The following is a 14008-nucleotide window of genomic DNA, read 5'->3' as shown; positions in this document are numbered from 1 at the left end:
TTTTAAGAAGAGACTGGACAGCCATTTGTCCGAAATGGTATAGGGTTTCCTGCCTGAGCAGGGGGTTGGACTAGATGACCTTCAAGGTCCCTTCCAACTTTACTATTATTATTATTATTATTATTATTATTATTATTATTATTATTATTATTATTATTATTATTATTATTATTATTATTATTATTATTATTATTATCTAGACATGTTGGTATCCCCCGCAGGGTTGCATTTTTAATTTCTTCCATTTATTTGAGTAGGAGTTTGAATCAATGGGTTCCATCAGATTCTTCTGACCTGGAATCTTAGCTCTGAGTTGATTAAAAGTATAGAGCAGTGGTAGGCAACCTTGGCTCTTTTATGATTTGTGGACTTCAACTCCCAGAATTCCTGAGCCAGCGTGGCTCAGCTTGGAAACCTCTCCCTTTCCCCTCAGCATGGCTGGCTCAGGAATTCTGGGAGTTGAAGTCCACAAGTCATGAAAGAGCCAAGGTTGCCTACCCTGGTATAGAGTTTAGAATATAGACAGTGAAGGCCAGGAATACAATATTCTTTCTACTTCATTCGTTGAGTGATTTAAGAGACACCATTTTGAAGAATAATTCTAATTCCTTCTGTCTTTAGTCTGCTGTAGCTCACTATGTAAATATGTTTCTGTCAGTCCTTTGACGTGCAGCCCAACTTACACCAGTAGTTTATCAGACAGAAATTCAGACACGGGTCAGAGAACAATGCAGAGTTATGATAGCCATCTCCAAGTAACCGCAAGGCTGGCATGTACAAGATGAGAAAGAATTGCTGTAGAAGGCAGCAGAAAAAATGGATCTAACTTAGAAGGAAGTAGATTTTGATCAGTAGTGAAACAGACTTTCCTAAGATGAGGCCAATCAGGAATCAGAGGGGGTAGGATGTGCCCCAAATGACCAGTAAGTACTGCTCTTACTTTACCCACTACCGGCAACTTTGATTTACCTGCAATGTTATGTGTGGTCAGGTATAACAGATTTTATATCGCTTAAGCTAAAAACAACAAAACACTTTCTCATATGGGCTGGGGATGAGACAAAAGCAAAATCATTAGGACATGGCAGAAAAGAGACACTGCCAAGTTATATTGTTGATGAGATTAATCCAATCAAAATCTTTATTGTGAACTTTAGGCCAGGAAACACTTCAATAAAAACATTTTGTTGTTAATTGCGAAGTTGTATCTGACCCATCGCAACCCCATGGACAACGTTCCTCCAGGCTTTCCTGTCCTCTACCATCTTCTGGAGTCCATTTAAGCTCACGCCTACTGCTTCAGTGACTCCATCCAGCCACCTCATTCTCTGTCGTCCCCTTCTTCTATTGCCCCCAATCTTTCCCAGCATCAGGCTCTTCTCCAGTGAGTCCTTCCTTCTCACTAGGTGGCCAAAGTACTTGAGTTTCAACTTCAGGATCTGGCTTTCTAAAGAGCAGTCAGGGTTGATCTCCTCTAGGACTGACCGGTTTGATCGCCTTGCAGTCCAGGGGACTCGCAGGAGTCTTCTCCAGCCCCATAGTTAACCTGTAATTAATAAAATTAAAAAGTAGACATAAAATGCAACAAAAATACATAAGGTAAACAAAATAACAATACAGATAACAATGGCAATTACCAAGATTTGTACGATGGGTAGTACTCAACTTTATGACCACAACTGAGTCCAGAATTTCTATTGCTAGGCAAGATGATCGTTAAGCGAGTCGTGCCCAGTTTTATGATCTTTTTGGCAACGGTTATTAAGCAAATCACTGCTGTTGTTAAGTGATTTACGTGGTTAAGTGAATCCAACTTCCCCCATTGACTTTGCTTCTCCCAGAAGCTGTGGCTGGGAAGGTCACAAATGGTGATCGCATCTTCCCAGGATGCTGCAACTATTGTGAAATGTCAGTTGCATGAATGTTGATTGTGTGACCGTGAGGATGCAGCTATAGTCATAAGTGCAGGTATCGGCCATAAGTTACTTTTTCTTTCGGTGTTGTAACTTTGAGCAGTCGCTAAATGAATGGTTGTAAGTTGAGGACTACCTGTCCTCTTTAACTGTAGGTAGGATGGGTGGCACAATGGGTGTCACAAAACTGGGCAACTGGGAAAGGCGATGAGTCAGAACGGAAGAAGCTTCTGGGATGAGAAGTGAAATGTCTTCAAGGGGAAAAAACCAGGAAAAAGTCTAGTTGCCTTTGGAAAAGTACCTTTGTGATGAGACCGTGTGGTCCCCAGGGAGGAATTCTGTCTCCTACTCAGTGCTTTTTTTCTAAAAAAAAAAAAAAAAAGGTGCCGGAACTCACACACATCATACAACAAGGTTCCATCCAAAAAAGTTGCCGGAACTCCGTTCTGGGCGTTCTATGAGAAAAAAAGCCCTGCTCCTACTTAACCCCCAGTTGGTTCTTCTTAGGATTCTAATTATGCAATTCCATTATGGACATTAGATTTCAAGAGAGATGATTAGACTTCACTGCAAAAACCCCACCACACGTGGAAAGGGTCCCCAGAGAATGAGTAAGGTACTGTGTTCCCCGTAGCCAGAAGTAGGCATTTGAGGACTGCGTTGCTGGGGGAGTTAGAATTCCCAGATATGGGCTTGTTTATTATTTTAATTTTCAGAATGTGCACAGTAGATCATTAGTATAGAGAGAAAAATCACGGTTATTAGCTTTTTCTTCGGCAAGGGAATACAAAATAAGATTTTATTTTTCATTCTATTCCCTCTAGAATTAAAAAGCATTTTACGGTGAGTCAGTCCCAGAATCCGGAGGGTACTTAATTCATGATCTGTTTTCTTCCGCTGATGCCTAATGGTAACTCATGAATCGAGCTAGCAGGTAGTTCTAGGATTTTACAACAATGCATTTGTATTTCACACCAAGACAGAATGAACCATTTTCTGGAGCGGTTGCTCCCAGCTGGCCGGTCTAATCAACAGCAAAAGCTAAACGAGCCCCGAAGCTCAAATTTTGGTTATAATTACTGAGATGGGCCAGCTGGGATATGGAAACCCTTAACATGCCAGGATCAGAAGCCATGGTTTATTCTTGGTTTCTATTTGTTGACTTTTTTGGGGGGAGGGGGAAATAAGAAGAATGGCCTCTGGCAGGAAGAGCCAAGCAGAAGCAATCAAATATGGTATATCTGCAATCTGTTAAAATTCTTGTGAATATAGATAGTCCTTAACTTACAACCATTTGTTTAGTGACTGTTCAAAATTACCAACGGACTAAAATAAGTGACTTATGATCATTTTTCACACTTACGACCATTGCAGCATCCCCATGGTCATGTGATCAAAATTCAGATGCTTGGCAAGTGATTCGTACTTATGATGGTTGCAGTGTCCCGGGGGGGGTCACGTGATCCCCTTTTGCGACCTTCTGACAAGCAAAGTCAAGGGGGATATCCAGATTCACTTAACAACCATGTTATTGATTTAACAACGGCAACAATTCACTTAACAACCGTGACAAGGAAGTGGGGCAAAGCTCACTTAACAAGTGTCTCGCTTAGCAATAAAATTTTTGGGCTCAATTGTGGTCGTACATTGAGGATGACCTGTGTTAGCAAGGTGTTAAAATTCTTGTGAGTAACTGGGTTTCCGTGACATGCAAATCTAGCCCTTAGATCAGGGGTAGGCAACCTTGGCTCTTTTATGACTCGTGGACTTCAACTCCCAGAATTCCTGAGCCAGCCATACTGAGGGGAAAGGGAGAGGTTTCCAAGCTGAGCCATGCTGGCTCAGGAATTCTGGGAGCTGAAGTCCACGAGTCATAAAAGAGAAAAAGGTTGCCTACCCGTGCTTTAGATGTTCCTTCTGGAACAATAGTTACCTTCTTTTCATCTCTGCTGTTTGAGATTTTTTTTTTGGCTTGGATGTACCAGGTTGGAGTCATTTACCTAGTTGACACTATTATTAATCGTGAATAGGTTTCTTTGTAGGGAGGGGACACAAGGCACTAGTCCAGTGATGGCGAACCTTTTAGAGACCGAGTGCCCAAACTGCAACCCAAAATCCACTTAGTATCGCAAAGTGCCAGGGCTGCATCAGCATTGTGGTGCCCTGGGGGGGCGTGGGGGCGTGGCCATTGGGTGGGCATGGCTGCAGTGGTCATGGCAGACTGGGTGAGCGTGTCCGGAGCCAGGGCGGTGGGGGCCAGTCCCTTACCATCTCCAGGGCATCCCCAGGGGGCCAATGATGCTTGCTCGCTCACTTCCTGCCCTGTCGCTTCCAAACGCCACGTGCTCGCTACTCTGGCGAACTCTGCTGGGACAACGGCATGCGTGCCCACAGAGAGGGCTCTGAGTGCCGCCTCTGGCACGCGTGCCATAGGTTCGCCACCACTGCACTAGTCTTTCTGGATGAGATCATATTTTTTTCTCAATGCCAAGGTACTTCATACGTTCTTAAAACGGACTGAGTAGGCTGTTCTCTTGTTTCTTTGACCAGGCTGGATAGGTGATGTTCAGGGCACAGAAGAGCCTGATTTATACCATGGTTGTTTGGAAGGTAGCTGTTACCCAGCCACAGGAAACCTGCTCATTGGGAGGACCCAAAGCCTGAGCACGACATCAACATGTGGCCTGGAAGAGCCTCAAGAGTACTGCATTGTCAGCCATCTTCAGGTAACTCTGGTCGAGAACTTGTGATGTCTAAACAGTATTAAAACAACTGCAGAAAAATGTTATTGGGCCAGCTATAAAAAGCAGTATACTCCACTGTAGGCTGTATTTACAGTCACTCATGTGCTAGTCACCTCCTGGCTGGACTACTATGATGCACTCTACATGGGACTGCCCTTGAAGAGTCTCCAGAAGAAGCTTCAGTTAATAAAGAATGCAACAGGGTGAGCAGTTATGTGTGTTTCTGGAATAGCACACATTACACCTCTGCTCAACAAGCTGCATTGGTTACCAGTCTGTTTCCAGCTCTAGTCTGAGGTGTTGGTTTTGGTCTTTAAAGCCCTACATGGCATGGAACCAGGTCGTTTGAGGGACAGCCTCTCCCTGATTACATCTGCTTGTCCCACCAGATCTAGCAGACAGGGCATGATGTGGGGTCCCGTTTGGCAGGTCTAAGGTGATGGCCTTTTTTTGCTGTGCCCCCAAATTTATGGAATATTCTTTCCTTTGAAGTGAGGCTTGCCTCATCCCTTTTAACTTTCCAGAAATTCTTTAAGACCTTGTTGTGTCCTAGAGGACTCCAGGAGACTGGCAAAATAATGAGATTGTTCGAGTGTAATTAACACCTGCTTTTCTGCCTCTTTCTCTGTCTCTCTGTCTCTCTGTCTGTCTCTCTGTCTCTCTGTCTGTCTGTCTCTCTCTCTCTCTTTCTCTTCACACACACACACACAGTTTTGTGCCTTTAGAATTTTAAAGCTTTTAATAACAACAAACTTAATATACATTGTTTTTAGCTTTGTTGCATGCCACCCGAGTCACTTACCTGTGAGCATCAGATTGGAGGGGGAAAATTTGGGGGGCAGAAAGTTAGATGATTGAAGACAAGAGAGAATTTGGGGGGCAGAAAGTTAGATGATTGAAGACAAGGGAGACTTTGGGGGGCAGAAAGTTAGATGACTGAAGACAAGAGAGAATTTGGGGGGCAGAAAGTTAGATGATTGAAGACAAGAGAGAAGAGTTGGAGAGTTGAAGAAAAGGAACACAATGGCACTAAAGTCCTCCTGGTCCATTTAAGAATCAGGTAGCTTTTTTGGTCAATAAGTTATACTACCCCACAAGTTATATGATACAGAGATGTCCCCCGATACAGTTCTGATACTCCTTCACATAAGATAGCTAAACACAAAGAAATTCCTCACAATGCTGTCTTGGGCAGCAGTGAGTGACTAGATAGAGCCATCGCAGAATGTAGCACTTAGATTTATATACCGCTTCACAGTGCTTTACAGCCCTCTCTAAGCAGTTTACAGAGTCAGCATATCCTCCCCCCCCCNTACTACTACTAACCACTGTGCCACCACGGCTCATATGTTTATAAGTGTGTTTTGATTGGAATCTATGGGCTACATCCTGGCCACTAGGCATCAAGTTGTCTCTGCAGACCATAGATGTTGTCTCTGGTTAAATACGATATAGTTGTCTTTTGACTAGAACAGGGGCTCCATACTTGGCAGCTTAAAGACTTGTGGACTTCAACTGCCAGAATTCCTCATGCTGTCTGGGGAATTCTGGGAATTGAAGTCCACAAGTCTTAAAATTACCAAGTTTGGAGACCCCTGGACTAGAGAATACTGGTAACACTCACCATAAAAGTTACTGAAGGTAGGTGCAGTGCTTTTGTATATTTAAACCAGAATGATTCTTTTGATAGGACTCTGAGAAATGCTTCATCTGTGACTCACGTTCATCCTCCTTCCGTGAGAGCCACCACATTGAGAATGTCATCTACCTTACTGGCCAGAATGGTGAACAGACCTGGTGGCAGTCTGAGAATGGTAAGAATGAGAAATTTGGGAGTTATGGAAGCTAATGTTTCATCTTCATTGGTTCCAGATGTCCAGCAACTCCCAAAAATTACACATCTCCAGATCTTGTTGGTCTCCAACAAAACATTTTTCATCATTAGTGTTGCCAGATCTTGACTGGCTGGAAAAGCCCAGCGGACCCTATATTGGCACCACTATATTTGCTGCCATAGTGGACTCTCCGACTTTTGAAGTCCAGATCTGATAACCCTACTATATTTTTCATGAAGTGAAAAAGAGAGATTGTGCAAGAAAGAATGCCTGGCCCAAGATCACCAGCTGGCTTTGTGCCTCAGGTGAGACTAGAACTCACAGTTTCCACATTTCTAGTCCAGGGGTCTTCAAACTTGGCCCTTTTATGACTTGTGGACTTCAACTCCCAGAATTCCTCAGCCAGGCACACGTGCCTGGCTGAGGAATTCTGGGAGTTGAAGTCCACAAGTCATAAAAGGGCCAAGTTTGAAGACCCCTGTTCTAATCTGATGCCTAAACCACTACACCAAACAGACTCTGTTCCAAATACTGTGCAATTACAATTACCAGTATCAGTCACCACTGGCTAAACTGGAACTACAGGGATCTGTACTTGTAGGAGTCGATGTGATGCCATGGTTAAGAAGTTGAACTAGGACCAGGTCAAATCCAATTTCAGCAGTGGGAACATTTTGAGCCAATTGTTCTCTTTCTCTTCATCCAACCTATGTTACAAGATTTAAGCTGTGAGAATAAAATGAATGGAGATCTTCAAAGAAACTGCCTTGAGGAAAGGCAGAATATAAATTTAGCACACAATTGATTATGTGCCAGTAAATGGTTTAAACTCTTAACAACCACATGGATAGACATTCTCCAGAATGCTGATTCCTATGGTCTTTCAATGTTTTTGCAAGTTTGAAATCATATGGAGAAGATTGCACAAGTTATAGCAGAGCAGTAGAAAAAAATAATGTTATCTGCAGCTTTATGGGACTATTTTTAAAGACTTTCAAGAGAAAAGCTGGTCATAGCCTGAGACATTAAATCAAAGTATTTCAGTAAGAATTGAGAATGATGCTTGCTGGCAACATCCTTTGTATCTCAGACACTTTTGTCTCTCAGAATGTGCTGTATGATGAGAGCTATAAACAGAATTAAGATCACGCGAAGTATTAGTACCGCTTTATAAAACCCTAGTGAGACCACACCTGGAATACTGCAACCCTTTTTTTATCACCATACTATAAAAAAGATGTTGAGACTTTGGAAAAAGTTCAGAGAAGAGCAAATAAAATGATCAAAGGCCCGAAGACTAAAACATATGAAGATCGGCTGCAGGATTTGGGTTTGGCTAGTCTAAAGAAAAGAAGAAACAGGGGTGACGTGATAGTAGTATTCCAGTATTTGAGGGGCTGCCACAAAGAAGAGGGTGTCAAATTATTCTCCAAAGCACCAGAGGGCAGGACAAGAAACAATGGTTGGAAACTGACCAAAGAGAGAAGCAACCTGGAGTTAAGGAGAAACTTCCTAACAGTGAGGACAATTAACCAGTGGAACAGCTTGCCTCCAGAAATCATGGGTGCTCCATCACTGGAGGTTTTTAAGAAGACACTGGACAGACATTTGTCTGAAATGGTATAGGTTCTCCTGCTTGAGCAGGAGATTGGACTAGAAGACCTCCAAGGTCCCTTCCAGCTCTATTCTGTTCTGTTCTGTTCTGTTCTGTTCTGTTCTGTTCTATTCTACTCTACTCTACTCTACTCTACTCTACTCTACTCTACTCTACTCTACTCTACTCTATTCTAATCTCAAAGCTTTATGGAAGATTTTGTCTCCATACATGACCAGAGGAAATGGAGACATGTTATCTAAATTCAGCCTTTTTGCTGCAGTCTTGTCATCCTGCCATCCTCTTTGGGTTAGATAGAAGATGCATGTTTGTTGAAGAGAACCCGATTCTTGGAATCTCCACACATAATTTGGAATCCTGAATAATTGAAGTTCTCAGTCATATGGGAAGATGTTATGACACATTAAACTTCCTACTGCACCCATCACCCTTCAGTTCATGAAGACAAATGAATGGAGGGGAGTTGGAAAGAGGACGGTGGCGCTAGATAGCAAGTCCCTGCTTTCTTGAGCATTACAAGATATCAAGACTACTTGAGCAGAGTCCGTGAGAAAGGTCTCATTTTTGCCTTTTGTCCCTCTCCAGGAGTAGAGCAGGTCAGCATTCGATTGGACCTGGAAGCTGAATTCCACTTTACTCACCTCATAATGAAATTTAAGGTAATGTACTGAGGAACTAGGAATTGATAGATGCCCTAGAGACGATATTAGATGTTTTGCCTTCATAGGAGGTAGAAGAAGTATCTGACAAAAGTATTGAATAGTTCTACTTTCTGATGTTATTAAAAGAAATTCAGTGTATAAATCAGGGGTAGTCAACCTTGGCTCTTTTATGACTCGTGGACTTCAACTCCCAGAATTCCTGAGCCAGCCGTGCTGAGGGAAAAGGGAGAGGTTTCAAAGCTGAGCCATGCTGGCTCAGGAATTCTGGGAGTTGAAGTCCAGCGGTCATGAAGGGACCATAATTCCCCCATGTTGTCTCAGGAATTCTGGGAGTTGAAGTCCCCAAGTCATGAAGGGGCCATAGTTCCCCCATGCTGGCTCAGGAATTCTGGGAATTGAAGTCCACGAGTCATAAAAGAGCCTAGGTTGACTACCCCCGGTGTACATGAATGTGCTTTACTGCAAATACTTAGGTTTTTGGACCAATTTAAATTTGTGCCAATGGGGGATTTCCTCTCTTTTTTTAAAGAAGTGATTTTCATAAAAACCCCAATGGGCAGGGAAGAGTTTAAAGATTTCCCTGCCTGCTACACATTTGATTATTATTCCATGCATGCATCCCAGTGGCTATTTGCACTTGTGAAACTCGTACATGTTAATACAATAATATTGTTAACGTTTAAGTTGGCACATAAATGTTACCCAACTTGGCAGGAATTTCTGTTTTTAATCTAGAACCTCTTTTGAAGGGTATATAGATGTTGCTTATGTCTAGAATCGACTTGATTCTTCTCAGATTTGTTGGGCCAGAGCTACATAACTTCAAGTCAGTCGCCATGCTGTCTTGGGTTGCTGGGATTTGCAATCCAGAGACCCTCAGCCTCAGAATAAGCTACCTTCAGTGCACAGCTGAAGAGCCAGCTTAATATGGGGTCCTCTGGTCCATGAGTACCGCAAACAGTGTTGAGATAACTTTGCTCTTTTTTGTGACTGATCTCAGCACTGCTTTGTAGTGACGCCAGTGAGTGAAACTATCCCAGACATGTCAAACACAAGGCCCGGGGGCCGGATGCGGCCCGCGAAGTGGTTTCATGTGGCCCGCGAAGCCATCCTGGAAACAGTGAGGGAACGGCCTCCACTGCCTTGGCCCTGGCCCAGGTCAGCCGGGAGCCAATGTACAATTTTGTGGTGGCCATCTATGCTGAAACGCATTCGGTCTTAGCTCCACAAGGCATCTGGAAACAGCAAGGAACCAGCCCCTGCCGCGTCGGCCCCACCCCCTGGGTGCATGCTGGGGAAGTGTCACCCTTTGTGAGGAATGAAGAAATGCACCATCGCCTGGAAGTGGCCAGCAAATGGCCCTTGCCTACTTCACATATCCGGCTTGATGGGCTCCGGCGGAGGGGTTGCAGCAGGCAGTGAGGCTCCTCCAGTGGACCATGCCTTGGCACTTGCCTCGGTCCCACCCCCTTCTGCCAGAGACCCTCAGATCTGTCCCACTCCTGCCCAGGCCCCCACAGGCACCCTTGAATCGAACGATGTAGAGCTGGCCATGCCCACCCAATAGGCCACACCCACTCCATCCACACCCACCCAGTAGGCCACCACCCCCCCGAGGGCAACCGCAATACTGATGCAGCCCTCAATGAAATTGAGTTTGACACCCCTGAACTATCCTAACAATTCATTGCAGGGCATGTTAGGTGCAGCAATTGGTGGAGTTTCCTGGATGTGGCAGAAACATCCATATGTTGCTCCCCCAAGCAGATCTGGGACTATGGGAGGAGATATCCTGCATCAGAGAGCTAGATGGGTCCAGTCATCAGTTAAAACCTGATTGAGGGGTGGGGAGCATTAAAACATGTGAGACCCTTCCCTTCTATTTCATGGGACTCCCTGAATCACTGCAGCATCTGATCCGACAAGGTGTTATGACAAATTGACACACAACCCTCTGGGACAAGTCCTGTAGGTATTCCACAGGTGGAAATATGTAAGAAAAGTGCTAGTAAAATAAAAATGTATTATATTCTTAAGCAAGTCATGGGAACTCTTCCATAATATCATGGAAATATACTGCAGTTATATAGAAATTGAATGAATGAATGAATGAATGAATGAATGAATGAATGAATGAATGAATGAATGAATGAAATATGCAGGAGGTCTGGAGAGAGGGGAAAGTGAATGAAAATCAAACTTGCAAAGTTGTTCTGTATTAATCGTTGAGAAAATCTTTATTAGTAAGAATATCTAGAATTTGATGGGAGAAATAAACCAAAATAAGGATTGTAACAGGATTTATGATAAGGCAACCAAAATGACTGAAAAGAAAAGAAATACTATACTAATATGATTACCGTATTATTTTTTAGGAATATTGGGAAAAAAATATTTAATTGTTACTCATTAAAACAATAAGAATTGTATTAACTCAATGTTTGCAAAAAAGGATATTTTGGGGAAAGAGGATATCAACCAAAATTAATATATGGAAGACAGATTATAGAAATTAATTGTTTCACAAATGTTACCCAAACAACACACTGTTTACCAATTATTGAGTGACTTATGTTTTGTTAAAAAAATAAATAAATAATATATCTAAAAAAGAAAGAAAATCAAACTTGCATCTAGAAAAGTCAGTCTCTTTTGTTCCCAAATACCTGACTTGTTTTGGTATTCATGTATGTTTTGGACATTTTAATGCAGAGACCATCTCTTATTGGTTCACAGGGAAGTTAGCTAGAGCAGCGACAAATATTCTCCAGTTGACTCGTCTCTTCCTTCCTTTTCAGACTTTCCGTCCTGCAGCCATGCTCATTGAGCGCTCATCAGATTTTGGGCAAAGCTGGAAAGTTTACCGTTACTTTGCCTTCAACTGCTCCAAGCTCTTCCCAGCAGTTCCCACTCAGATCCCAACACATGTCAATCAAGCAATGTGCGACGAGCGATACTCTGAGATTGAGCCCTCCAGCTATGGTGAAGTCAGTGCTATTCTATGGAAGTAGAATGAAATGCAATTGGCAATATCCCTTGGAAGACCAGAGAATTATATCTCTGTAATTATATGATCAACCTGGGGAAGATAAGCAATAAGTCTTTATTTACTTGAGCAGATTAAAATCCCTCTCCCCCCTCCCCAAATTCACCACTGTTTTCTATGCAGCTCTGGCAAAATAAGCTCATTCATAGTTCAGTTTGTCTCTCTGGACTGGGATTAACGGGACTAGAATACAAATAGATACTTAGCTCTGAGGAAGGGCTACAGTCTGATAGCAAACATAATTTGCAGGCAGGATATTCTAGATTTAATTTAGGTAAGGACTGTGAAAGTTTTTAAGGTGGGCTGCCTGTCAGTGTGGAAAATATAGAGGGAAGAAAAAGTAATGGTCTAATTCACTGTAGTGCAGTTCACCGTGTTCACGAAATAGAAAGATCAATCAGACGTTCAAACTAATTTTTAAGCAGCAGATAAGAACGTAGAATCTCAAGCTCTGAATATCAATGCAGACAGTCACAATTGTGGAAAGGAATTTGGAAAGCAGCAAAGCGTACTTTGGTTTTGGAGGTGAATCTCTTGGGGCTAAATGGATGAGGTACAATTCTATGGTTTATCAAACAGTAGCCACGGGAATACGAAAGTTAAACTGGGAGTATGACCCTGAAGGAAACTGGTCAATTTCGTCTGATTTGTGAGAACCTTTTGTTAAAAGTTTAAAAAGAGAGAAGCAACCTAGAACTAAGGAGAAATTTCCTGACAGTTAGAACAATTAACCAGTGGAACAACCTGCCTCCAGAAGCTGTGAATTCTCCAACACTGGAAGTCTTTAAGAAGAGATGGGACAACCATTTGTCTGAAATGGTGTAGAGTTTCCTGCCTGAACAGGGGGTTGGACTAGATGACCTCCAAGGTCCCTTCTAACTTTATTATTATTATTATTATTATTATTATTATTATTATTATTATTATTATTATTATTATTATTATTATTATTATTATTATTATTATTATTATCTTTTATTCATTAAACATGAACCTCAGTCAACTGAACATTCAAATTGGCTGGCGCTGATGGTTGGCACGGGTTGCTACCAGCATATTATTAGTATTATCATTATCATTATCATTATTATTTCCTTACATAGATTACAGCTAAACTAGAATGTCACATTTTGCTTGCTCCTCATCTAGGAAGAGCAGGCTAGAAAGTCCAGAGCAGATTTGACAAGTACAAATGGTCCTCGGTTTATGACCATAATTGAGCCTGGAACATTGCATCATTAAACGGGTCACCAGAGCTGTGGGTGGTGCAGTGGTTAGAATGCAGTATGGCAGGCTAACTCTGCCGACTGCCAACAGTTTGATCCTGAGTGGTTCATGGCTGACTCAGCCTTCCATCCTTCCGAGGTCGGTAAAATGAGGACCCAGATTGTTGGGGGGGGGCAATAGGCTGGCTCTGTAAACCGCTTAGAGAGTGCTGTAAAACACAATAAAGCAGTATATAAGTCTAAGTGCTATCGGTATTGCTGCCATGTGACCAGACCTGATTTTACGACATATTTGTGGCAGTCATTAATAGAACAAAATGCTCATTTTAACTAATCTATTTTATCAAATGGGTGGGTTTTGACAGAAGCCAGAAACAAATGCCGGAAACTGGCGAAACCCGTCAAAAATCACCATGACAGGATGCTGCCAATGACCATAAAGGTGAACTGGCTGCCAAGCATCCAATATGTGAAAATGCGATTGCAGGGTGTGCGTGTGTTTGGCTGTCATAACTTTGAAATCAGGTTGTAAGTAGGTTGTGTGGAGTCCGTCAAAAGTCGATGATTACCAGTACTAAGTTTTGGATTTTATTTATTTATTTATTTATTTATTATTTAGATTTATATCCCGCCCTTCTCCCGACGGGACTCAGGGCGGCTCACAACATATTTAAAAACAAAAACGCGTCCACAATCCCCGCCAAATAAAACCAATTAAAACCAAATATTTCACGTTGTGCTATTTAAAATTTTCTTAAAATAAACCCAATTTAAAATCCTCCCTAGGCCAGGCCCGCTTGCTGGAAAAGCCATGTCTTGAGGGCGCGGTGGAAAGTAAGGAGATCCGGAATCATCCGGATCTCGGGGGGTAGTTCGTTCCAGAGGGCGGGGGCACCCACAGAGAAGGCCCTCCCCCTGGGGGTCGCCAGCCGACATTGCTTGGCCGACGGCACCCTGAGGAGACCCA

The 14008-nt window shown here is 42.7% G+C and overlaps 1 protein-coding gene across 1 annotated transcript in view; it reads left to right on the top strand.

The window, feature by feature from the left end:
• The window catches only part of LOC107298460 (laminin subunit beta-1-like), a gene marked incomplete at its 3' end in the record, with an annotated part of 36246 nt that overhangs the window by 7881 nt on the left and 14357 nt on the right, over positions 1-14008 (top strand). Inside the window, exons 2-5 of the mRNA XM_029286529.1 lie at positions 4464-4639; positions 6348-6471; positions 8693-8766; positions 11568-11756. Coding sequence (XP_029142362.1) covers positions 4464-4639; positions 6348-6471; positions 8693-8766; positions 11568-11756 — 563 coding nt within the window. The remainder of the gene's footprint in view (positions 1-4463; positions 4640-6347; positions 6472-8692; positions 8767-11567; positions 11757-14008) is intronic.

Source organism: Protobothrops mucrosquamatus, unplaced genomic scaffold, assembly GCF_001527695.2.
Source record: "Protobothrops mucrosquamatus isolate PMUCROS unplaced genomic scaffold, P.Mucros_1.0 scaffold3995, whole genome shotgun sequence".
Lineage (NCBI taxonomy): Eukaryota > Metazoa > Chordata > Lepidosauria > Squamata > Viperidae > Protobothrops > Protobothrops mucrosquamatus.
This window is presented reverse-complemented; position numbering and strand designations above follow the sequence as displayed.